At 47.2% G+C, this 26,700-nt stretch overlaps 1 protein-coding gene across 1 annotated transcript in view; it reads left to right on the top strand.

Moving 5' to 3' along the window:
* The window catches only part of ALS2CR12 (amyotrophic lateral sclerosis 2 chromosome region candidate 12), a 39,163-nt gene extending 12,463 nt beyond the window's left edge, over window positions 1-26,700 (top strand). Inside the window, exons 2-12 of the mRNA XM_015425514.1 lie at window positions 561-581; window positions 3,175-3,268; window positions 3,540-3,601; window positions 4,281-4,378; window positions 7,010-7,062; window positions 8,109-8,208; window positions 11,317-11,420; window positions 14,462-14,524; window positions 17,625-17,714; window positions 24,910-25,019; window positions 26,587-26,700. Coding sequence (XP_015281000.1) covers window positions 561-581; window positions 3,175-3,268; window positions 3,540-3,601; window positions 4,281-4,378; window positions 7,010-7,062; window positions 8,109-8,208; window positions 11,317-11,420; window positions 14,462-14,524; window positions 17,625-17,714; window positions 24,910-25,019; window positions 26,587-26,653 — 862 coding nt within the window. The 3' untranslated portion in view covers window positions 26,654-26,700. The remainder of the gene's footprint in view (window positions 1-560; window positions 582-3,174; window positions 3,269-3,539; window positions 3,602-4,280; window positions 4,379-7,009; window positions 7,063-8,108; window positions 8,209-11,316; window positions 11,421-14,461; window positions 14,525-17,624; window positions 17,715-24,909; window positions 25,020-26,586) is intronic.

Here is a 26,700-nt window from a genome sequence, read left to right as displayed (position 1 = left end):
TCTTCTTCTTCTTCTTCTTCTTCTTCTTCTTCTTCTTCTTCTTCTTCTTCTTCTTCTTCTTCTTCTTCTTCTGTATTACGTCAGAACAACCAGATTCTGCTTTGCTGGCTGGCTTCTTTTTGGTTTTGTTTCTGTATTTTTCCTCCTGCCCGATGGGACCTGTTATAATAAATAAATAAGAGTTGTTCGGTAACAGAGATCTTAGTCAAGAAACAGAATAGCTCTAGGTGTTTGGTCATCACGATCAGCTGGCTTTCTTACAGATCTGATGCTGTCCTCATGACTGTTAATAGGAATTCTCCCAATAAGGCTTCAGCAACCTGGAGACACATTTCAGGATTATCATGTTATGTGGTGTACTCCTGACTGAGGGTCACACACCCTGCCTGCAAGGGAAGAATGGATAACATTGCTGTATGTGATAAGTGTAGACAAGTGTCGACAGATTTTGCAAACTTAGTGTGAAAGTTAAAGCTGCTTTACAACGTGAATGTGTTTTACTGCCTGAAATGATTCCATAATCATCCTTTCTCTCTCTCTCTCTTTTAATTCCCCCATAGCACTCCACCTAAGCTGCAGACGTAAGTAATATTTCCTACCCACCCACTCTGCCAATTTTCATTTTCACTCTTTTCCTCCAATACTTCCTACAGTACTGTAGGGTGATTCCTTCTTCTGAGATACTGTTTTAACTAGACTTTATAACACAGGGTATTGCACATTGTTACTCTGGCCAAAGACAATGAAAAAGCAGACAATGAAAATCATTAAAGTAAATTTTAAAACACACACACGCGCGTATTTATAAACAGGAGGGCGGGTTGATGAGGGAACGTGTCAGTTAACACTGCCATGTTGCTGGAATGTGTGGAGGGGGAAACCACGGTGCTCTGCCTGCTACGCACAGAGTTTCACTGTCTGGGTATTATCTACTTTCTTGACCTTGGGATGTTCCAGCTGCTGTCGGCTTTTGCTGGTAACCTACGGCTTTTGCTTTTTGCCCGCTTTCTTTCCCCTTGCGCGCGAGCTTTGCTTATTGGCTTCAGCTTGTAAGGGGGAGTGTTTGATCCTAGTATAATTCAGGGTGCCTGGTGCCATACTGTTCCCGGGCATTCACAAGCAGTACATGTGTCATAGTCCTGGTGTACCAATAAACCGAATTCTTCTTATGAAGTGCTGTGTTGTGTGACCTGACTATCGAACCCTGACAGAACACCAAACAAAACAGAACAAAACTGGTGCGAGACAATGATAAAGGAGGACAGATAAATCTCGGGGGGCGGGGAGAGGTGGTTGCATTTCTTCTAGCAGACTCCCCCTTTTCACTCACTCTACTAGGCAGAAGATGGGTTTTCCAGCCTCCAGGTGAGGCCTGTAGATCTCCCAGAATTACAGCAGATCTCTAGATTAGAGACGTCAGTTCCCCAGGATAAAATGGCTGCTTTGGAAGGTGGACTCTGTGTCTTTAACCCCTGTTGAGCTCCCTCTCCTTCCAAACCCCGCCCTTCCCAGGCTCCACCCCCAAATCCTTAGGAATTTCCTGACCCAGAGTTGGCAACACTAGACAGAAGACCGTCCCTGGTGACTGGCAGAAACCAGAATTCAGTGGAGACATTTTGTGGTAATTCCTGATCGGCTCACTCTTGTGTTGGTCCTTCTGACACAGTACGATTTGTTGCAATTACTTCCAGTAGTTTAGCAGATTGCTCTAGGATTGCAACGCAGCAGAGCGCACCTGGTCAGTGTGTGCAACACGGAGTTACACGGAGCCTCTTTATCTTTGTAAACTAACATGAGTCCTTTCATTTAAAAAACTCCATTCTACACAGAATAGTGGAAAGATAGGATTCTAATCTAGTCTAACTAACTAAGATGGATGGAGATGCAGGATGCGTGTCCTACTCTCGTGGTGCCAAGATGGAGGAGTCCAAACATTATAGAATCCAATATAACATGCAGTCAAAATGTAATCAGTCCATTGTTTTAATCTCTTTTCAACAGTGAAGACGTCAAAGATGAAAAGTTAAGACGTCAATGAAGAAAGAAATGGACGAACTTCCCCGGAGTGACCACTCGTTTCGAATTTTTCTTTTTCATACATAAGATCTCAGCTCTGCATCCGCATAATCACAAGGTTTCCAAATTGGACTCTTTCTAGTTCCTAAATGCTTCAAAAGTAGCTCACATCAGGCTCTTTGTATGAAAATCTAACCCGGATCTAGAAAGAGATTATGCGGATGCAGAGCTGAGATCTTATGTATGAAAAAGAAAAATTCGAAACGAGTGGTCACTCCGGGGAAGTTCGTCCATTTCTTTCTTCATTGACGTCTTCACTTTTCATCTTTGACGTCTTCACAGTTGAAAAGATATTAAAACAATGGATTGATTACATTTTGACTGCATGTTATATTGGATTCTATAATGTTTGCACGTTTTGCAGTAATTCTATTGTAATTATTACTGTCATACTGCTACCCCCTCTATCTATTGTAAGATGGAGGAATCCAGCATTGTGTGTGGAGACAAGGTGTAAGGCCGGAAGGAAGGAAGTTTCCTTAAGAGTAGCCATCTACATGTGAAAAGGATCGCATCAGAGAGAGAAGGAAAGGATGTTTAGTGTCCTAGCCTACCTGTCTCTCTGACTCTCTTGTAATCTTCCTCTGAAGTCTAGAGCTCATATTAGTTTACAAAGCTAAAGAGGCTCCGTGCAGCCCCGTAGCCAGAAATTTTTGGCTGGTGGGGCAGGGGCGCTGGGAAAGGGGAGCAGGTGTGGGGAATTTAATTAGATTACTGTGGGGTGGGGGATAGTAAAGGAGAGAGAGAGAGAAGACATGCTGATTGGGGGTGGAGGGAGTGAAACTGACCAGAAGCAGCAGGGCAGCTTTCCTTTCCTTTCCCACTGCTGCGAGAAAGTCGTCTCCTCACCGCTGCAAGAGAGGCACACCGGGGTTGGGGGTCTGGGGAGGTCTGGCACCCTCCTGGAGTGGGGCAGGGCTCATCCATGGCTCCGTGTAACTTTGTTCTGGAAGAGCTTACGTACCGACCAGATTCGCTCTGCCACGCTGTAAGCCTAGTCCACTCTGCTAAGCAACTGTGAGTCATTTCAACACGATTGGCGTCAGGATGCAGCATTTCGTGGTGTAGACACAACAACGTTGGCATGTTCTCTTGCAGGGAAGACATTGTTGCCGATTTAGTGGAACAGATTTCAGAGCTCACAGGCATTATGGAGCAGTTGCGCCGAGATCACGAAACAACCCACAAGCAGGTGAGTCCCTTCAACAAGACACACCATGGTCAAGTGGTTTTGAGAGGAACTGTGAAAGGAAGGTGCTTTCAAACTCTCTTTCCAACAGAGAAAGTGTTTTTAAGTGAAGGAAGGGCCCCCTAAAGAGAAATGTAAAGTACTGGAGTAAAAACTGCTGTATCAGAAAGAGCCGCTACATGAAGTGAAGCATTCTGGGAATGCGCAATAAAGAGCACTCATGGCATGATTTGGTACCTTTGAAGAAAGAGGAGTTGTCTTTTTATTTTCCCAGCTGGAGAATGAGATGGAAGAAAAATGCAACGAACTGCAGACAGAACACGAAAGTAAAGTCAGGTATCTTGCGCATGTTTATTTTTATTCAAAAATATTTTTAAGGCCTCCCCTGCCCCACGGGCTGCAGGTGAATGACAAGTAGTAATTACCAGAAGCGGCTCCCGATCTCAGAAGGATTTGGATTGGTGGGGCATTTTGGGGCTCTGCCCCCTCAAATGTGAGGCGCCCCCCCACAACTGCTGGTGCCCCCTCCCCTCCCCCCTCCTGTGACATTAAAAGGGCCCTCCAGCTGATTGGCGGGAGCACATGGCCTGCCGATAAGCTGGAGAGCCCTTTAAATCTTGCAGGATGGGAGGAAGAGGGGCAGCCGTACGCCTTCCCTGAACTCCAACGCCTTCCTTTTAAATGGTGTTTTCAAGCGGGGCTGCCCACGCCTGAACTCCAAGCAGCGCAATCGCCACTTGGAGTTCAGGGAAGGTGTGCGGGGGTCCCTCTCCCTCCCCTCTCCCTCCTTCCCTGCTGCCCACAAAATTTCCCCGTGCCCCACCAACCCAAAATTTCTGGCTACGGGGCTGGCTACTGGCTATGTCACTGATCGCTTGAAGGTGTTTTTTTATTATTTTTCAAGGCTTTTCACTCCTCCAGTCAAAACTCTACAAAATGCCAGGGAGGGAAATGAGGAGGCTGAAGTTGGTTCCCAGCTTTTAAACTGTCCTCATTTTGTACGTCGTCTTTGCAGGCAGATTGAAACGCTTCATAAAACGGAAATGGAAGCTTTGGAAGAGCAGTACAAGAAAGAGCTACGGACGGAGAGGGCAACCGCACAAGAGAAACTGAGTATGACTTGGGGCCAGAACATGCATTACACGTGCATGAAACACACACACACACACCGCCCCAGTGTTCCTTTATATGCAGAAGAAGCTGTTTCAGACTCTGTGTGTGTACGCTCAGGGGTGTCAAATGGAACCCGAGAAGCTGCAGACGGCCAGGGTGTTCAACAATTTCCCAATCTTTCTATACACCAGAGCAGAACAAAGTTTGAGTCCACTGGCATCGTTAAGACCAACAAAGTCTCATTCTGGTGTAAGCTTTTGTGTTGCATGTGTACTTAAGAATTGTGCACGCACACTTGAAAGTTTAGACCCGGAATTAAACTTTGTTGGTCTTAAAGGTGCCAGTGGACTCAAACTTTGTTCTATTGCTTCAGATCAACACGCCTACCCACCTGAATCTGTACTCCAGAGTGTGAGGCATCCCAACTATATGAGACCCTAAATGAGTGAGAAGGCCCTTGGGTAGAGCAATTTAAAGCAGAGAAATGGCAGATGGGAAAAGAGATGAGCAGGCACAACCCCCTCCTGCCGCTTCTCCTTCCCCAATTGTTCCCTCCACCCAGGGGTCATTTTCTGCAGGAGCGCACAGGAGCGGAGCTCCGGCAGTAAAGAGCCCAGGGGGCGGGCACATGCAACAAGCCCCGCCCCCTGCTCCCAGCAGCCCTCAGTCAGAGCAAGAAGCAGCCAGATAAGTTGCAGAGCTCCCCGGCTCCCCGGTCCAAAACAGTCCAGTAGCACCTTTAAGATTAAATTTTATTCAGGTACAAGCTCTCCCTCCTCTGTGAGGACAGATCCGCACGTCCCCCCGCCCATCAGCTAGCAATCCAAAAGAGTCCAGTGGAGCCTGAGCAGTGGGTGTTGCCTTCTGACACACTTCTGGTGATATCAGGGGGTGTGGCATATGCAAATAAGTTATGCTAATGGGTTATGCTAATGAGCTCCTGCACCTCTTTTTTACGAAATGACCCCTGCCTCCACCTACCATAAAAAGGGTGCATGACTTTTAAATTGGCTTTTGAAGGGGAGCCAACAAGAGCCAAGAGGCATCTGATTTGGGGAAATCCATCCCTCAGGCAGAGATTTATTTACTTACTTACAATATCTTAAGCCCAGCCTCCCTGCAAGGAACTCAGGGTAGCGTTCACCGGTCTCTGGGTTACCATCATAGCCACCCTCTGAGCTTGTTTAGGCTGAGAGCATGTGACTGGCCCTGGGTCACTCACCAAGTTTCCATGGCAGGGTGGGGATTTGAACCTGGGTCTCCTAGATCCTAGTCTGACCCTCTAACCCAGAGGTATCGAACTCATTTGTTATGAGGGCCAATGATGGAACACTGTGTCTGGGGCAGTGATGGTCTGTATTCTTGGTGATTGGGGGGCATCAGTGGGAGGGCTTCTGGAGTTCTGGCCCTGTTGGTGGACCTCCTGATGGCACCTGGGTTTTGGCCACTGTGTGACACAGAGTGCTGGACTGGATGGGCCACTGGCCTGGTCCAACATGGCTTCTCTCTTACGTTCTTAAGAGCAGAGGTCTATCCGTGGCTATTAGTCACAAAGTATAGGTGGAACACTGTGTCTGAGGCAGTGATGCTCCATGGCTATTAGTCACAAGGTATAGGTGGAACACTATGTCTGGGGCAGTGATGCTCTGTATTCTTGGTGCTTGAAGGGGGCAACAGTTGAAAGGCTTACTAAGTTCTGGCCCTGTTGGTGGACCTCCTGATGGCACCTGGGTTTTGGCCACTGTGGCACACAGAGTGTTGGACTGGATGGGCCACTGGCCTGATCCAACATGGCTTCTCTTATGTTCTTACGACATCCATCCACCAGTTCAGAGATTCCTTTCTTCCTTAAATGATAATATTCATTTAACCTATAGGTTTTGAACAGTGCCACATTAGAATCTGCATAAACCAAGCTAAACAATAATCTGAACAGCATTTTCTACCTGCTATAACGTATGAAAAGAATTTGCAATAGCCAAAGTGACGTCCAAATCCACCCCAGCCATAAGTCTCCCCAGTTTTACTCCCACTGATGCACCTACCATCCCACCTAGGGGTGAGATAATTCAGAAATCCCTCACATTTCAGAAAAAGGGACATTCCAGTGTATCAATTTTCCCGAAAGCACACATGCAAATCCTCTCCGAATAGGGCACCTTCTTATAACGACCATTCATCATTTGTGATGGTACAGAATTCAACCCAGCCAGCATAGAAGCTCTCCCATTCTGCTTAGTGAACAGTTGGAGACTTCTGGGACAGGACAATCCCAAGTAAGTGGGGGAGCAAACTCTTACGTTCAGAGACTCCCACACAGGGCTGTAGAGTGCGTACCCCCAAGTGCACGAATCTGCACACTCACTCAACACACGATTGCCATCAAATGTGGGTGGGGGATACCCAAAAGAAAGAGAATTTTAGAAGGGAGAGCCAAGTTTTTGGTGTGTTTTTTTTTTAAGTTCTGATAATTTCAATCAGAGTTGGTGCTAATTTATGAGGGGGTTCCGTACTGATGACTGTCCAGCTGCTTTGGGCCATCCTTCAGAGAACCAAATGAAAAGGGAAAGTTTAACGGAGTGTAAAAGACGGAGTGTGTGACATGCTTAATCCGTGTCTTTGTTTTCTCAGGCGGCATGCAGAAGGAATACAAGTATCTGAAGAATGCATTCCGTGTGTACCAGGTAAGATTTAAATGACCTTATTAACTTTCTACTGGCTCCTCAGTGATTATGGAAATGGTGGCCAAATTTTTGTTCTGCGCTTCCAAGAGAAGGGAATGTATCATTAACTGCATATGACTTTGTCCCCCTCCCCACAACAGACACCCTGTGAGGTAGGTGGGGCTGAGAGAGCTCTTGAGAGAACAGCTCTTGAGAGAACAGCTCTGAGAGAACTTGTGACTGACCCAAGGTCACACCAGCAGCTGCATGTGGAGGAGTTGGGAATCAAACCCGGTTCTCCCAGATTAGAGTCCGCACTCTTAACCACCACACCAAACCAAATGAAGAGAATAATCTTAAACAGGTCTATTCCAAATCCTACTTAGGTCTATTCAGTGGGGTTTACTCCCAGGAAAGTGTTTGTGGGCTGGTAGTATCAGTCACGGAACTCACATGCCACATCTTGTCTGTCCTTACTCATCCCCCACCCACCCCAAGATTCTTCAGTCTTATTGGGACCTTGATTCAAGAGTGTTTGCAGTTTTCTTCAGAAAACGCTCCTGCGTTGGAGATGAAATAGCTCTGAAGAATCTTCCCACTCAGCCTAGACGTTCCTCATTTCTTGAATGGATGCAGGGTCACAGACAGTGTTCCCTCTAAGCTGAGTTAGTGAATGCTAGCTCACAGTTTTTTAGCCTCTGGCTCACACATTTTTGTCTTAGCTCAGGAAGGAGGGTTCCAGAGCAAACTAATTGATGCAGTAGCCAAGTCGCTCGCTCACAACTTTAATGCCAGTAGCTCACAAAGTAGAAGTTTTGCTCACAAGACTCCACAGCTTAGAGGGAACATTGCTCCAGAGCAAACTAATTTATGCAGTAGCCAAATTGCTCGCTCACAACTTTAATGCCCTTAGCTCACAAAGTAGAACTTTTGCTCAGAAGACTCCACAGCTAAGCTTGTGGGGGTTTTCCTCTGGTTTGCTGGCCCACGAACTTTGAGCATAAGGCGGACGTGGATTTCGCACAGGCATCTTTGGCAAGCCTTCAGTCTCCCTTCCCATTTTGTAGGACAGCATTTCTGACGAAATGGAGGAAAAGTGGCTGAGAAGGCAAGCGGAGTGGAAGAAGAGCGAGAGGACGGAGCGAGAGAAGGCGCTGTTACAGCAGAGTGAGTCTTTGCTGACATCTTTATCTGAACTGAACGACCCTCCCCGTCGCCCTTCATCTAGTGCTACCGTCGACTTAAACAGTTTTCCTCATTTATCTGAATTTCTGATTATTCGAACATTTTGGCTTGGCATGGGCCTCTCTGATACATGCATTCAGAATGGACATGTATTTTTTGTGTGTTCATTTGGGTTTGTTCTTGCATTTTGTGTGTGTGTGTGTGCTCGCGTGCCTGGAAGTCACAGTGACTTCTGGCGACCCCTAGTGGGGCTAGGATGTTTCAGAGAGGTGGCTTGCTACTGCCTGCCCTGGTATTCCTTGGAGGACTCCCTTCCAAGTACTCGCCAGGGTCGGCCCGGCTTAGCTTCCGAGAACTGACCGAGACGGGGCTTGCCTGGGCTATCGTGGTCAGGGCCGTTTGTGTGTTGGGATGCCTTCATTAACTCGATCCTCGGTGGCTTAAACAAGATACGGCCAACACGAAGCATGAGAGTGTTGATTCCTTGTCGAACATTATCCTCATAATTCCCATTTAAGGAGTGCAATTGAGGGTGTGTGTGTGTGTGTTTTAATAGGATACCAGTGACACCCCCATGCTCTGGTTCTGGGAGCTTCAGTCCCCAAAAGACCCTGTCACTGAACTGTGGGCTGACAGCAATACATTCTGAGGATGGAACAACCTTATGGGTTGGATCCAGACTCAATTAGCAATTTCTGCTGAATGCCCCTTCCCACTGCAGAGCCCCCTCCTGCCATCCCTCAGTAGGGTTGCCAGCCTCCAGGTGGGGGGAGGAGATCTCCTGGTATTACAGCTGATGTTCTTATATTAGATGGAATCATGGAGGATAAGTCCATCAATGGCTACTAGCTGTGGTGAAATGTAAAATGCTCCTCTGTATATTAGAGTAATTCTTATGTTTTTGGTTATTAAGCATGTTGCACTCCATTGCAGCTTGCAGCACTTCATTCTAATGAAGAAATAAGTACAGAATGACAAACCTGATGAAGGGCACGCAAACGGATAGTGTACTAGAACTCCGTCGTTTGTCTGTAACTAGTGCTGTATTACTTTGTATGTATTGCTAAGCTTTATATCACATATTGTAGTGTTATTGTTAATAACTGAATTTTCAACATTGCATATAAAACCCAACAAATATTGTTTAATTGTACACGGTGATTTACTGTTTCACTGACATGTAGGCAAATGGCAAGGCTAATGTCTGGGCTATGTTACTTCAGACTGCCGTCGGTGGCCTTTTGTGGTCAGTGCTCTTGCATTAAACACACATACACATAAATATGGTGAACCAGTGTGACATAGTGGTTAAGAGGGTCGCTGCAGTATCTAGAAGATCCAGGTTCGAATCCCCACTCATGCCATGGAAGCCCACTGGGCGACTTTGAGCCAGTCACATTCCCTCAGCCTAACCTACCTCACGGGGTTGTTGTGAGGATGAAATGGAGGAGAGGAGAAAGAGTTAAGCCGCTTTGCGTCCCCATTGGGGAGAAAGGCGGGGTACAAATGAAGCAAAATAAATGCATAAATAATAAGTTACATTTTAGGAAGGAGAGTTTTCGCTTATTTCTTCGCTCTGAAATGCTAGTTTTCTTTGTGTAAGGATCTTTTTGCCATAGCCTGGATGGCCCAGGCTAGCTTCAGTCTTGTCTTGTCTGATCTCAGAAGCTAAGCAGGATCAGCCCTGGTTAGTATTTGGATGGGAGACCACCAAGGAAGGCCAGGGTCGCAACACAGAGGCAGGCGATGGCAAACTGCCTCTGAACATCTCTTGCCTTTGGGGGTCACCGTAAGTCAACTGCAACTTGACAACACTTTACACACACAATGGTTGCGGTCACACGCACGAGATAATGCGGGGGGGGGAGGAGTGAGGCTATTCCCTCCAGAGGATATTGACCCACAGTTGTGCGATCACACACCCACACAGCCGTGGGGGGCGGGAGGCCCAGCCCGCCACTGCGTGATCAGACGCACCCGTGGGTGAATTGGGGTGGTTTTTTTGGCTGCGTGTTTCCGGTGCGCTTCAACGGGGGATCGATGATTTGCATCTCTGCACTAAGTGTTCCCTATTGAAAAGTACTGGGTTCGATGCATGAAGAGGTGGAGTACGATATGCTGAGCAAGTCATGTTTATTTGATACAACACAAGAACAAGAACTGGCCAGCAAGGGCCAACTATATACACCCCCCGAGACACACCCACAGTCCTACTGGAGGGTTTGAATCTCCTGCCAAGTTCCTATTGGTGGACTAAAAGGTGGACTAGGATCCTTGGCCCCTATTGTGTTAGGAGCCAAGCTAGGGGACTCAGGACGTAGACCTCTAGTGGCGGTCCACGGACACAACACCTATGCAGTGTGCGATGATGCACATACTGAAACGAGGGGGAAAACCGGCATGGCATCAGGATGGCCCAATCAGGCCATCCCAACGCCATGAGAGCACACTGGCGCGATCACACAGGGGAAAGTCCATTCCTGGCCCCTAGCTACTGGACTTTCCCTAGTGTTTTTTTACTCCACTTCTGCGGCGGAGCAAAACGGGTTGCCGACGGGTGCGGGACGCCTGGCAGATGTTCTCACCTGATCGCGCCTTTAAAATCTGCCCGGCATTAGTGCCTATGGCGCGGCTAATTCTGTGTGTGAGCGCACCCAATAATCTTTTCACAGAGAGGAGTATTCTATCACGTGATTACTCACCTGCTGGACTGACATGCCCAGACTCAGTTTTCCCACCTTAGTGGCAGCCAAACTACATATTACACACGAGACGTGTGAGCAGTTTCCAAGTCAATTTTTGTTTCTTAATTTAAATGAGCAGATCTGGATGGCTACTAGTTTGAGCAGAGGGATGGGAAGGGGGAGTGAGGGAGAGTTGAGGAAGTATACCGCAAATAGGTTTACTACGTCACTCAGGTTCTTACAGGACAGCCTCTGTGCCATTCCTCTCCTAGCTGGCAGGTCTTAGACACAGTTCCCGTTGCAAAATGACAGAGGAGAGGTCAGCAAAAACATGCAAGAGTTTCTGTGACTCTCCACCCGTCTGTTCGTGACTAACACAGATCCAAAATATTTATGCTTTTCTCAGAGCAGTCCTTGACGAGGGAGTTTGAGATGAAGCTGGAGGAAACCCAGAAGAAGATGCAGGGGACTAGTTTTGTGGTAGAGAAGGTTTTACAGCAAGAGAAAGAGGTACGGTTTCAAACGGAGCAAAACCTGTGCTCGTTCAGTGATAAGCACTTTGCAGGGGCCCTTCTGGGTCTTTAAAATAGAGTCGCGTCCTTGGAAGTCCATGGAACATCATCTTGTTCCCTACCTCAGTTTTTTTAAAGAAACCATTTTTTCCCCTTTCTTTCTTTATTATGCACATACACAGACAAAAACAAAACCCCACAACCAAAAAAACAAAACATAGAACTTATGCTATACCACATAAAAGCAGATCCGTCCTCTGTACCTTCTAAAGTACTAATTGAACAATTATTTACAGGTATTAAGAATACTTAAGTATTCAATTCTACCCATTTATAAACATTTGACCAAAATTTTTTTAAAAGCTGAATTCATATTTCCGTGGATTTTTTTGTGTTAGATTATCCATTTCAATCACTTCAGTTGTTTTATTAATGAAATCCCATCTGTCTGGTATCTTTTCGCTTTTCCAGTACTTAGCTAGTGTTAGCTAGAAACCATTTATTGTGCTTAGTTTTCTTACATCAACGAACAATATCTTCTTATGTCATTAACCAGTAAATTACAATGAACAATAAAAGACACAGAGAGAAAAAACATGAGAGCTGCCATGGTGTCGTGGCTAAGAGTGGCAAACACTGATCTGGAGAATTGGGTTCTAACCAGGGGTCGTTTCATAGAAAAAGAGCTAGGGGAACTCATTAGCATAACTCATTAGCATATGCCACACCCCCTGACATCACCAGAAGTGTGTCATAAGGCCACACACCCCGCCCCCAGCGGTCCCGGCCGCCGCTGCCGGCCTTGCAGCTCCACTGCCGAGCCCCATGAGGGGCCCGGCGGTGGACCTGCAAGGCTGGCGGGAGTACAAGGAAGCCCCGCAAAGGCCCTCCATGGCCCTGGAAGCGGGGCGGCCGGAAGCAGGGGGCGGGGCTTCGTCATGTGCCCCGCCCCCCCGTACCTCACCTGGGGGAACTGCGATCCCCCACCATCCTCCCCGAAATGACCTCTGGGTTCGATTCCTTCACTCCTCCACCTGAAGCCAGCTGGGTGACCTTGGGCCAGTCACGGTTCTCTCAGGACTCTCTCAGCCCCACCTGCCTCCCAAGGTGCCTGTTGTGGGGAGACGAAGGGAAGGCGATTGCAGGCTGCTTTGAGATACTTCAGGGTAGAGAAAAGCGGGATATAAAAACCAACTCTTCTTCTTCTTCTCCTTCTCCTTTCTCCTCCTCCTCCTCCTCATTGACCATTTATCATGCATCCAATTCAATTTGCAAAATATAAATTAAAACAGAGATTCAAATCCAAAGTCTTAAAATCTATTATCTAGACTGCTACTAATACTATGTTTGGATCGAAATTTACGCCTGCTGTTGTCTAATATTTTTCTTTTTTAAAAAATTAGTTTTAGTGATAATACAGCAGTATCGCAAATAGTACATATTTTCGGACACATACAGATCAAGACAAAAACAGTAGTATATATTATCATAACAGGTGGCATTTGGTATAATTAACAAATACAACGTAGATGAGGAAAGTAGTTTGCCTAGAGGATTACAACTGTTTTACAAGAGACACGTCATTGACCACTTGAGGAATTTCTTTTTGTTTCACCAGGTATTCTAGGACTGGGGAGCCAGATTGGGAGAAAGTTGTATGAAGGTGTTTGTCTAATATTTTTCAATCAATCTGATATTCAAATATATCTCAAAATATTTTCTTTTACTCGCTCCTTTGGTTTGTTCGTATTCCAGTATTCAATACATGGGAGCCATGTTCCCACAAACTACTCCTGGGCCTTTGTTTTTCCCCCTCACAATTCCTGAAGCCTTGCCTCTGTGTCTCCTGCTGCCCAGCACCTATTATTTATTTATTTATTCCATTTATATCCCGCCCTCCCCGCGAGCAGGCTCAGGGCACCTGGTCACCTCTGTCCCTCTCTCTATACATGCCGTATCAGATGTTAAAATAGGATAGGCTCCTTAAGTTTAGGAAGTTACAGATCTGTACAGAGTTTCATTTATCTTGAAGCTTTCTGTAGCTCACTGGGGCAGCACATGGTCAATGGCTGTCTCCTTCACACCTCAGTTACGAGTTCTGTCCCCCTAATGGACCCAGCACAAAAGAGACCTCCTCCTTGCTGCAAGGAGCTTTTATCAACTCTTTTCTCCCCACCCACAGACCCGGTCAGGCCAGGACAGCGATGCGCTTACTGACATCTCTAGCATTTTCCTTCCTGTAAGCCTCTCTAGTATCTAATTCCTCCAAACCTCTGTTCCCTGCTTGGGGAAGGGGGGAGAACTTGACCCACTCATTATCTCTCCTGCTAGAGTTATTAGCATTTGTATGAAGGTAAGCTGGAAAGCAATTAGACTGCCTCCCCCCTCTTCCAGTCTGTTCTCTGCAGGGGGGGGGACTTTTAAAACTCAGAGGGAAGGTTTTGTTCCTTTCAAACCTCCAAAGAAGAAATGCATTTCTTCACAGGTGCTGTTGGGGGCAAACCTCAGAAGAATCCACCTCTATTTTAGACATCATTAGAAGTCTTCAATATGTTTAAAGTCCTTGGGGAAAGTGTATGGAAACCAGAAAGAAGAGTTTGCCACCAAAATGGGATTTTCATGCAGTTAATGAACACATCCATTTGGGTATCTGGTGGAAGCCAGTGTGGTGTAGTGGTTAAGAAGATTTGGATCTGGGAAACTCAGGTTCAGAACCTCAGTCGGCCCATGGATACTTGCTGGGTCACCTTGGGTTAGTTGCACTCTTTCAGCCTAACTTACCTCACAGGGTTGCTGTGAGGATAAAACGGAGAAGATAATTATTTAAGCCACTTTGGGTCCCCATTTTGGGAAAAGGCAGGGCATAAAGGAATTAATTAAATAGATAAGTGTCTTTGTGCTGCGTCAGTCAAGGTATGATTTTTTTGAAGTATATGTGATGATCCCCAGACTCACAGCGAGCCCAACAAAGGAATTTAGGATTGTGTCTGCTGAATTTTAATTTTCTTACATCACTCTCCAGCAGTTTCCCTTTTCCAGGGTCTTCTCAAGCAACATGAAGAAGACTTGGAAAAGATAAGAGTTTTGAACGTGAAGATTGATGTAAGTATGGTTAACCGTTTTGGGCAGGTGCATGAAAAGCATCTCTACAAAGAATCTGTAGGACATTCTGCCCCCCCCATGAGGACAGCACACGTTGAGAACCAAACAGTTCCTATCAGAATGTCTTTTAAGAATCAACAAGGAGCCACTCCACGAAGTGAATGTGTTAAGTCGTGAGCTTAACAAAGAGTCGGAGAGTGATTTCAGCAAGAATGCGGCTTTTATTCTTCAACTTCAATACTTCTCCAACACGGTACAACATCAGTCAGCCAGAACAGCTTTAACATAGCAGCTGCTCTGTATTTAAACATTCCCGGCTAATATAGCCACGCCTACTGTACATTTCACAACCAATAAGGTTGAACCTATAAAGGCCAATCACGAACGTTCCCGCTCAGGGAGCTTCTTCATGGTGATTGGATATTGCTTCCTGGGCTAGTGTTCCTATTGGTTACATTGGGAGCCTAGCCCAGGACGAAGCTTATCATGAGATGGCAATGAGATGATTCACGTTACATTCAGTACATGCATTCAAGTCAATTAGAATACACTACAGAATGGTTCCCTTTAGCGTTCAAAACAAACAAGGTGTTTGGGGCTCTGGCCAGGAGCTCCAGGTTTGCAGAAATCCCAAGGAAACAATATTTAAGATCCAGGTTTGCTTACAAGGAGATTTTAATAAGCAGTGGTCAAGCTTACAGAAATAGCAGGCTAAGCTCCCATCCACTGGCTCTCAAACACACACGTGCACAGTGAAACTTAGCCAGAATTTGAGATGAGATACATAGCTAAAACCAGGGGTCATTTCCTGCCAGAGCGCCCCGGAACAGCACTCCGGCAGTAAGGAGCTGTGGCCCCACCCCCTGCCCGCAGAGAGACTCAGGGATGGGGGGATTTAAATGCCTGGGTTCCCTGCCCTTCCCCTCTGCAGCCAGTCCCCCATGGCAGGTTGGCTGGGGAGGGGGAGGGGAGGGGAGGTGGGCAGACATGCCAGCCTTTCCCTCTGAGCCCCTCCGCTTTTGGGGAGAGACTCGGGGAAGGGGGGGATTTAAACTCATTTTCATATGCCTTAACTCATTTTAAACATGCCTGCCCTTTGTCAGGGAGTGTGGCATATGAAATTGAGTTATGCAAATGAGCTCCTGCCCCTCTTTTTCTAGGAAATGACCCCTGGCTAAAACTAAGCATCTTATACCCTAAAGTCTGGCTACCAGTCAAGAAATCGTTAATCAAGCTAGAATGTCAGGCCATCTCGCACCTGGCATCTAGTGGTGAGAGAAAACAAATCAGGCTTCCTAGATAAGAACTGTTAACAAGCATGAGAGGGAAACTCTTGGGAGCGGCCTGATGCCATCCCCTCAGAGAACTCCAGCACCAGCCTGTAACAAAGATGGAGTCACAAGGCTCTACACAAGGTAGGTTAAAATCCTTTATGATTTCATGAACCAGCCCGCAGCTACCGGGTGGACTAGGAAGGCAGGATTCTCAGTGAGATACATACATAAATTCTAAACCAAATGTTTAATTCTTTAAAAATAAGAATTAGAAAAAAACTTACATCTGTGTGGTTCCTCTTGAACTAGGTTGTGTAAATTCTTGAAACGTCGTCACAGTAGGACATAACTTTTAACCCTCATTTCTTGTGGTTTCTGTTAAAATATGTCATTCTGTTATTGGAAGGGACCTCCAGGGTCATCTAGTCCAACCCCCTGCACCATGCAGGAAATCCACAAATACCTCCCCCCACAACGCCAGTGACCCCTGTTCCATGCCCAGAAGATGACAAAAAACCCTCCAGGATTGCTTCCTGACCCCAAAGTGGCGATCAGCATTTCCCTGGGCGGGTAAGAAAGAGCCACGTGAACTAAGCACTGAGGCAGCCCTTCCTGCCCTCCCTTCTCGTGATCTGCCTAAGTTCACAGAATCTGCATTGCTGTCAGATGACCATCTAGCCTCTGTTTGAAAACCTCCAAAAAAGGAGAGGCCACCACCTCCCTAGGAAGCCTGTTCCACTGAGGAACTGCTCTGTCAGGAAGTTCTGTCAGGTTGTTTTCAACCAAAATGTTGGCCTACCAAATTTTTAAAGAAATCAGCCAACAGAGCCTTGATGCAGTAAGAAATGGAATCTAAGGATGATGAACTCTAAGTCTATGCAGGGGCGGTCCTGGCTGTAGGGTAACCATGGCCGCTGCCCTGAGCCCCCCCTCCAAAGCAGCCATTTTCTCCAGAGGAACCGATCTCGGTCATCTAGAGATCATCTTTAATAGTGGAAGGTCTCCAGGTCTCCAGGCAAACCTACATGACCTCTATGAATAAATCCAGCTTTAGGAAAAGAGAGGGATAAAGGGTATGTGCTCTAATTCAGATTTCCCTGGTGAAGGAGAAGAAAAGGTGTGACAAACAAATGGGGTAACTGTAAATGACAGTAATGCATAAAACTGCCTTTCAAAGATCTTACATGAAGTCCTGTTCCAAGGGCCTTCCTTCTGGGGGGCTGAGTTTTAAGAAACAGGGTTTTGTCAGCGGCAGTCCTAGTTCTGTGGTATGACCTCCCCCAAAGTGGTTCACTTCTCCCCTTTCCTCTTGGCCTTTAGATGCTTCTGCAAGACGACGGGTGGAAGGAACATGCTTAGGTTTTTGATGGCGTTACTGAAAAGTACGCAGACGGAGAGTGATTTCAGCAAAGCGTACTTTATTCAGTCAGGAACAAGACAGCTTTGGCTGGCTCGCAGGCCGGCTTATATTCCCCAAGAAACCACCACCCAAAACACACCTCCACTTCCCAATAGGTTATTTACAGTGGCCGAGAGTCCCATTGGCTTTTCGGCCAGGAACCTAGCCCCCTGATTGGAGCAGGCTAGGATCCACATAGTCCATTGTCTCTTGGAGCGAAGCTCTACGGTTGTCCCTGGACATGTCTGGACTTGTCAGGACTTGATACACTACAGTTACCGACTTAGGTTTTTAACCCCGAATCCTTTTTTATTGTCTCGTATGCGATTATTCCAAGTCGATATCTTGAGCAACTGTTAGCATACAGAATATAAATGTTTTATATTAATTAAACAAACACCATTTTTGTCGTTGTGCCCTATAAAAGTCTCTGGAGGAAGAGCTGAAGGAAAAGAACGAGACTCTGAACGCCATCGCTTCATCCCTTCACAACACAGAGATGGAACTCCAGCATGAGGTGAAGAACCGGGAAGAAATACTTCCGGGGGAAAGTTCAAGAGGGGGGGGGGGTACTTGGGCTAGTCTGAGGCAGCAGGCGGCACCTTAAGGACAACCAGATTTTTATTCCAGCATAAGCTCCTGTGAACTAGAGCCTGTGCAACTGGAGAAGCCGGCTCGTCCATGGAAACCTGTGCTAGAATAAAAATTTGTTGAGTCTTTAAGGTGTCAGAAGATGCCAATCTGTTACGGAACAAGTTGATAGGGAGGGACTCACTGTCTGATAGTGGTCAGGAGGATGGGGGCAAAGGATGCGGGAGGGTCTGAGACTGAGGCTCAGGCTAGAGTATTTTTAACAGGTCAGTTCGGGAGCTCCAGAAATTAGCAAATGCTCAGAATAAGACAATAAGAAGAGCCCGGGGGTCCATCTAGTCCAGCATCCTGTCTCACACAGTGGTCAACCAATTCCTCTGGATGGCCAACAACAGCTGAGGCCTTCCCCTGATGTTGCCTCCCGCCTCTGGGATTCAGAGGCTTAGTGCCATGGCTCGTAGCCACTGATAGACCTCTCCCCCATGAATCTGTCTAATCCACTTTTAAAGGTGTTAAAGAGTCAATTTGGTGTAGTGGTTAAGAGTGCAGACTTTAATCTGGAGAGTCGGGTTTGATTCTCCACTCCTCCACATGCAGCTGCTGCGTGACCTTGGGTCAGTCACAGTTCTCTCAGAGCTGTTCTCTCAAAAGCGGTTCTCTCAGAGCTCTCTCAGCCCCGTGTGCCTCACAGGGCGTCTGTTGTGGGGAGAGGAAGGGAAAGGAGATTGTAAGCTGCTCTGTGAGTGAAGGGCAGGGTATAAATTAATCTCCTCCTTCTCCTGTGGCCATCACTACATTACTCTGGCAGCAAATCCCACATTTTAATCATTCTCTGTGTAAAGTAGTATTTCCTTTTGTCCGTCCTGAACCTACTGCCTGTCACCTTCATTGGATGCCCTCAAGTTCTAGTATTTGGGGAGAAGGAGAAAAAGTTCTCTTTGCCAACTCTCTCCGCCCCCTGCATGATTTGATAAACCTCTATCATGTCCCCCCTTAGTCATCTCTTTTGTAAACAGAAAAGTCCCAAACTCTCCAGCCTTTCCTCCTAGGGGAAGTGCTCCAATACCCCGATCATCTTGGTCACTCTCCTCTGTACTTTTCCCACCTCTGCAGTGTCCTTTTTGAGATACGGTGGCCAGAACAGTACACAGTATTAACAAATGAGGCAGCACCATAGATCTACACAGGGGCATTACAATATTGGCCGTTTTGTTCTCATGTGCAGCTCCAAAACGGGGCAGATAGCCCCCAGGAAGCCCTATCAGCATTAAAAGTGGCAGTCCTAAAACAAATAAATTTCAAGGGGAAATCACAACACGAGATTGCTGGACATGAGCTCATACACAAGTTCGGAACAATGGACCCCACCCAGGGGCTGAATCGGGACAAAAGATTCTTATCTCTCTACAGATGCTAATTTTCTGTCCTTGAGCACTTCCCCTCTGCTCTAATCAAGCCGATAACTATGCGCATCATACCTTTGCATCCTTTACAAGCATTCTTTGCAACACTGCTCCTACCTTCTGACTAGAATAACAGTTCCCAGATATCTCAGTTTCTACTCTCCTCATGTCTGACGAAGGGGACTTGACTCTCGAAAGCTGATACCCTGGAACTCTTGTTGGTCTCTGAGGTGCTGCTGGAACTTGAATCTGTTCTACTGCAAACCAACATGGCTGCCCTCTGAAACATTTAACCCATGATTGCTACAACACTGTTCTTTCTGTTTGTGGGCTATTGGTAAGGGGGTGGAGTACTTTTCCTGTGAGGAAACACTGGGGAGTCTGGGACTTTTCAGTCTAGAAAAAGGACAGCTGAAGGGAGACATGACAGAGGTTTATAAAATTATGCCTGGAAAAGAGAGAGCTTTGTCTGCCTCCCCCATAATACTAGGACTTGGGGGCACCCAATGAAGTCGTTGGGAAATAGGTTCAGGAGAGACGAAAAGAAGAAATGCTTATTTAATTAATGAGTAATTAAATTGTGGACTTCATAGCCAATGAACATAGTGATGCCCTCAAGCATAGATGACTTTAAGAGGGGGAGTTAGAAAGATTAATGAAAGATAGGTCTATCAATGGCTTCTAGCCATGGTGACTGACAGAAGCCTCCATCTATGGAGGCAGCAAACCTCTGGATACCAGTGCTGTTATTTAGGGCATTGACCTCTATGCTCTGTACTTTGGCCCTGTAGAGTAACTGGTTGGCCACTGTGTGAAACAGAGTGTTGGACTAGACATAGCATTGGTCTGATCCAGCGCGGCTCTGTCTTATGAGGATGACCACAAATAATTCTGCAGTGCCATCTGGAGGACTCTTGTGTTCTACTGAGTCCATAAACTGACCATTGCCTCATTAGTGTCCATGGAATACAACACTGGTTCCACCCCCATAACATGTATTTACCTAGCCCATAAAAGTCAACACCCGTTTCCTCGTATTCATCCTCACGGTATTTACCTCGCCCGTAAAATTCAGCACATTTTTTCCTCATTCATCATCACAGCATTTACCTCTCCCATAAAATTCACCACCATTTTCCCTCATTCATCGTCACAGTATGTACCCAGCCCATAAAATTCAACACCGTTTTTTCTTTGTCATCCTCACAATAAGTCATTGGTGTTTTAGAAATGAGACCCCTCAGTCCAGGACTGAACAGAGGTTTCCCACATTCATATATTCAAAAAGAAACGGACATGTAATACCTCAGGCAGATTTTGGAAATGTGAGATATAAATATTTTAAAGAAATAAATATATTTCAAAATTAGGATTAAAAAAAAATCACAAAAGGGCATAGAAGTTTTGGCGTCCCCCCCCCAGAAATCTCCATCGGCTGGATGTTCAGTACAATAACAACATCAAACAAAAAGGGGGGGTGGGAGAAGAAGATGTTTCAGAGCACGATGGAGAATCCCCTCATCTTTATTGCCTTGATAAACACACACACACACTCACACACACACACACACACACACACACACACAGAGAGCAGCCTTTTCTTGCCAAACACCCAGCCTGACAAAAATTTTGAGGGAAGTATGAAAGCTTGCGCAACCTGTTGTATGATATTTTTTATCGGTCCTGATGCGAAGGTATTACACAAACGTTGTTTTGGGGATTTTCCTATGCACCAGCGTTTTCTATGTCCATATGTTCCATTTATCTTTTGTTGTGGATCTTGAACAGGTTATTGATAAGTGAGCAAGAGTCCCCTCCCCACCCCGTTTAATAAATCCGAATGATTTTATGGATCCCCTGAGCAATCGGTTATTTTGATCTGAAGCCTGAAGGTGTAAGGGCAGTAGTGAGAAATTGTGTATCTTCTGCTGCTGCTGCTTCTCCCCCTCCTCCTCATTCAATTTCCCAGGAACAGGGCTCAAGGCGGCTTACGTCAAAGACAGATTCACTATATAAGGAAATTGAAACAACATTTAAATATATTAAGACAATTCATCAGAAAAACAATACTGTGTCCAAGATGACAGATAATTTCAGTATCTACCTGCCCCCTGGATGGAGGGGAAATATGGAGGGAGGGGGGGGAAGGGGGGGTGCGAGTACCAGACCGTCGCTGTCCTCAACCAGAGACCTCGCGGAACACCTCTGCCTTGCAAGCCCTACAGAAAGACAGCAAATGCCGTAGGACACGGATGTTCTCCGGCAGAGAGTTCCACCAGGCGGGGGCCAGGGACCGCCAGGAGGTTCTTATTACTAGGGTGTAATGCTCTTCCAGGAGCTGCGGTGGCTCAAGTGGTTAAGACGCTGAACTGCCGGCTGTGGAAGGTCGGTAGTTCAGCAGTTCGAGACCCGGGTGTGCTGCATGACGGAGTGAGCTCCCGTCTCTAGTTCCAGCTCCTGCCAACCTAGCAGTTCGAAAGCAAGAAATTGCAAATAGATAAATAGGTACCACTTTGGTGGGAAGGTAACAGCGTTCCGTGCTCCTTGGTGTTTAGTCATGCCGGCCACATGACCACGGAAATGTCTTCGGACAGCGCTGGCTCTTCGGCTTTGAAACGGAGATGAGCACCGCATCCTTAGAGTCGGATTCGACTGGCTTTCAAGCAAGGGAAACCTTTACCTTTACCTAATGCTCTTCCAGGGGCATATTGGGAAGGCGGTCCGGAAGATACGTAGGCCCCTGAGAGCTCATGGCCTTATCTAAGCAACATGAGTCTAGAGCCATGGGCGATTCCTATTCAGAGGTCTGTGTGCCTTGGTTACCGCCTGAAGGGCATTAAATTGTACCACTCTCTCATAGAGAGGGCCGTGGCTCAGTGATAGAGCATGCGCTTGGCATGCAGAAGGTCTCAGGTTCAATCCTAGATATCTCCAGTGAAAAGATCTGGCAGTAGGTGATGTGAAAGACCTCAGTCTGAGACTCTGGAAAGCTGCTACTGGTCTGAGTAGCCGATACCGACTTTGATGGACCAAGGGTCTAGTTCAGTATAAGGCAGTTCCATGTGCTTATAATCTCTGGAAGCAGGACAGGAGAAGAACAAGCTAGATTAAGTTCTAAATCCCAACCGCTGAAGCCACACGTCCCACAAAAGCTCCCTGCTCCCTTAGCCCACTGTCTTATCACTCACACTTGCGTCCTGCCCTACCCAAGGGGGTTCGGGCAGCCGCACTGCTGGCAACAAAGTTCACCCGTAACACCTGTGAACCATCTAGGCTTTATAAAAAAACTGCCCTGTTTGTGATCCAATATTTAGCCTTCCTTCTGTTAGACTGCACCAGGTACCTGCAAAAGAACAGGCACTCATGGTAGGGAGGCCAACCTCCAGGCGGGATCTGGGGATCCCCAAGAAATACAGCTCATCTCCGTACTACAGAGATCAGCTCCCCTGGAGGAAACGGATGCTTGGGAGGGTGGACTCTGTGGCCTTGGACACCCCACTGAGGTCCCTGTCCCTACCCAGGCTCCACCCCCAAATCTCAAGGCATTGCCCAACCTGGATCTGGCAACCTGACCCACCACCCCACCCCCACCCGTGGCCAGGGAGGACCCGGCAACCCCAACTATTGGTCTCCATCATTCAAGTCATCACTTACCTAGTAATAGTGGGATCACTAAGCCGTGTATTTCTGTAGTATCGTTACAGTGACTATGCTCAGGTTATTAGCATGGGCTCACACTAGGGTTGCCAACCCCCAGGTAGCCCCTGGAGACATGCTATTAAAACTGATCTCCAGATGACCAAGATCAGTTCCCCTTGAGAAAATGGCCGCTCTGGATTGTGGACTCTATGGGCATTGTGCCCTGATGAGGTCCCTCCCGTCCCCTCCGCAAACCCCACCCTTTCCAGGCTCCACCCCCTTGCATACCTCCAGGTATTTCCCAACCCAGAGCTGGCAACCCGACTTCACACCCCACCTTCCCCCAACCTCTTGCCTGGAGCAACAGTGGGGCTATTGGGGGCTCCTTAAAGGGCCAGCTCCACACGTTTTTTGAGAATAAGATTTGTTTGCGAATAAGGTTTTTTGAGAAGAGGGTGGGGACGGATGTGCATGCCCCTGCTTCTTCCGAAAAGCATTTTAAAAGATCCTTTAAATGCTTTTGAGAAGAAGTGGGGGATTCTCCCTCCCCTCCTGCAAGATTTATAGGGCCCTCCAGCTGATTGGTGGGCCACATGCTCCCTACCGAGCAGCTGAACGGCCCTTTCAATTTTGCAGGAGGCGAGGGAGAGGGGTGGCCACCGGTGGTCGGACTTGGGGGTGGATTACATAAGAACATAAGATAAGCCAATATTGGATCAGGCCAAAGGCCCATCCAGTCCAACACTCTGTCACACAGTGGCCAAAAATACCAGGGGCCATCAGGAGGTCCAGCAGTGGGGCCAGGACACTAGAAGCTCTCCCACTGTTGACTCCCCCCCCCAAAACACCAAGAACACAGGGCATCACTTGCCCAAGGCTGAGAGTTCCTATCTGTACCTTGTGGCTGATAGGCATTGATGGACTTCTGCTCCATATCTATATGGAGAAGTTGCCCCCTCTGTGCGGATATCTAAATCTGCACATCGGGGGCACTTGGGGGGAAAAGAGATTTTCCTGCACACTTTGGGCAATCCCCAGGTGTGTAGGAAAATCTGAAAAGTAAAAAAAACCCAAAAACTATACAGGGGCTACTTAAATCCCCCCCAAAGTAAAAGAGCATTCCCTGCGCGTGCGCACAGAACACCCTGGCAACTGTCTCACCGCTGCTGCTGCTGGGGTGGGAGAAGGCTTGGCGGGCTGGCAGCTGTGAGCCGCTCAGGCCTCGCCGCTGCTGGTGCTGGGGGGGAGGGGGGAGTGAGAAGGCTTGGCGGGCCTCAGGCCTTGCTGCTGCTGCTGCTGGGGGGAGGGAGAAGGCTTGGTGGGCCTGATGGTTCCGCCTGCTGGGCTCACCTGCTGCTGCTTCCTCCTCCTGTGGAGCTCCTCCTGCTTCTGCAGACTGGGAGCTGTGAGGAACACTCCCCCCCCCCACGAGTATCACGGCACGGGTCCCCCTTCTTGTGCTTATCTAATTCCCTCTTGAAGCTGTCCATGCTTATAGCTGCCGCCATCTCCCGTGGCAGTGAACTCCATGTGCTAATCACTCTCTGGGTGAAGAAGTACTTCCTTCTATCTGTTCTAACCTGACTGTTCAGCAATTTCATGGAGTGCCCACAAGTTCTTGTATCGTGAGAAAGGCAGAAAAGTACTTCTTTCTCAACCTGCTCTATCCCATGCATAGTCTTGTAAACCTCGATCATGTCACCCCTCAGCCGTGGTTTCTCCAAGCTGACATAAAAAATAATGGCAGCCCCTCCCAAAAAATTTTGCCCCACAAACCACAAAATCCTCGCTATAAGCCTGCCTAAGCTGGCGGCTAACAGGGCCTTGACCGTCACTTCAAAAGGGAGGGGCCCATAGTAAATATGTTGGTAGTAAAAGATGAGGCACATTTAGGCCTTCTCTGGTAACCAGGCACAGAGAGAGAGAGAGAGAGAGAGAGAGAGAGAGAGAGGGAGAGAGAGAGAGAGAGCACTTTTCCTGTCTGAGACGCTCAAAGGCTGTTACCAGAGTAGGCCCAGGGCCTGACTCAGTAAGCAAGGCGGCTTCATTTCTCTTTGTTTCCCCTTTCCTGACTCACAGAAAGCCAATGTGGTAGAGATGGAGAAAACGGTCCTGCAACGGATTGCGGTTGTTGAAGATAAACATCGGATCGGCATGAACAGTCTCGTGGAAGAAAATGTCGCTCTGAGGTAGGACAAAACGCCAGGTGGCGAACAGTGCTCCCTCTAAGCTCTGGAGTCTTGTGAGCAACAATTCTGCTTTGTGAGCTACGGGCATTTAAAGTTGTGAGCGAGCGATCTGGCTGCTGCATAAATGAGTTTGCTCTGGAGCCATCCCTTCCTGAGCCAAGACAAAAATGTGTGAGCTGGAGACTAAAAAACTGTGAGCGAGCTCACACTAACGCAGCTTAGAGGGAACACTGGTGGTGAACCAACTTAGAAGAAGCCAGTTTAAAGTATTGTTTTTGAACAGAACAAAGTTTGAGTCCAGTGGCACCTTAAGTTTTATTCTGGGTATAAGCTTTCGTGTGTATGTGCGTGCACACACAAGTTCATACCCAGAATAAAACTTTTGTCAGTCTGAAAGGTGCCACTGGACTCAACCTTTGTTCTGCTGCTTCATACCAACACCTGGATCTGTTTTTAGAACCATTTGTGAGGCAAAGTCTGGGCTCCTGGTCAAACCGGGAATTAAGATGTCCCCCAGGAGAATTATTTCCTTGTCTCTGCACTACAGCCTGTGTGTAGTCTTCACCAGACTGACAGAAATCTCTCTGAGAGCAATTCAGCTCCTGCAGGCTGACTGCATTCCTCAAAGGCAGCTTAGAGGGAACACTGGTGGTGAACCAACTTAGAAGCAGCCAGTTTAAAGTATTGTTTTTGAACAGAACAAAGTTTGAGTCCAGTGGCACCTTTAGGACGAACCAACTTTTATTCTGGGTATAAGCTTTTGTGTGTATGTACGTGCACACACGTTTATACCCAGAATAAAACTTTTGTCAGTCTGAAAGGTGCCACTGGACTCAACCTTTGTTCTGCTGCTTCATACCAACACCTGGATCTGTTTTTAGAACCATTTGTGAGGCAAAGTCTGGGCTCCTGGTCAAACCGGGAATTAAGATGTCCCCCAGGAGAATTCTACAGCCTGTGTGTATTCTACAGCCTGTGTGTATTCTTCACCAGACTGACAGAAATCTCTATGAGAGCAATTCAGTTCCTGCAGGCTGACTGCATTCCTCAAAGGATCTGCATCCACCTACTTATTCTGACCAACGTATTATGCTCACATGGGCTTTTAAAAAAATTTTTTGGGGTAAATTTTGTCCTGCCAAAGTGGGGTACTGCACCAAATGCTAGTCACATCTAAAGCTGCACTCAGACTTACACAATACTGGCCACTTCTTGGCCTACTTGAAATACAGAACTGGCATCCCCTTCCCAGATAGTGGGATCTCTTAAAAAGCATCCAACAATAAGTAGGGCCAAAATGTGGGATTCTACTTCATTTATACCACCTTTTCTACATAGTGGGAATCCCTGAGTGGCTTACAACCATCTCCCTTTTATCCTCACAGCAACTCTGTGAAGTAAGTTAGGCTGAGAACACACGACGGGCCCAAAGTCACCTGGGCACGCTTCCAGGGCAGAGTGGGGATTCGAACCTGGGTCTCTCAGGATCCCAGTCTGACCACCACACCATGCTGCTAACCCTGTTCTTTCCTTGCAGCCATAACAGGGCTTCTGTTGTCCTCCACAGGCGCAAGCTTCTTGAGAAGAACGAAGAGCTCTTAAATGAGCGGGTCCAAAGGAGCGCTATATATTAGCCACATGAATGGGCTGGACAATGAGGACCCCGTGTTTAGTCTACAGA

This window comes from Gekko japonicus, unplaced genomic scaffold (genome assembly GCF_001447785.1).
Source record: "Gekko japonicus isolate JY-2015 unplaced genomic scaffold, Gekko_japonicus_V1.1 scaffold604, whole genome shotgun sequence".
In the NCBI taxonomy this organism is placed as follows: domain Eukaryota; kingdom Metazoa; phylum Chordata; class Lepidosauria; order Squamata; family Gekkonidae; genus Gekko; species Gekko japonicus.
Note: the sequence above shows the minus strand (reverse complement) of the source record. Positions and strands in the feature narration are given on the sequence as shown.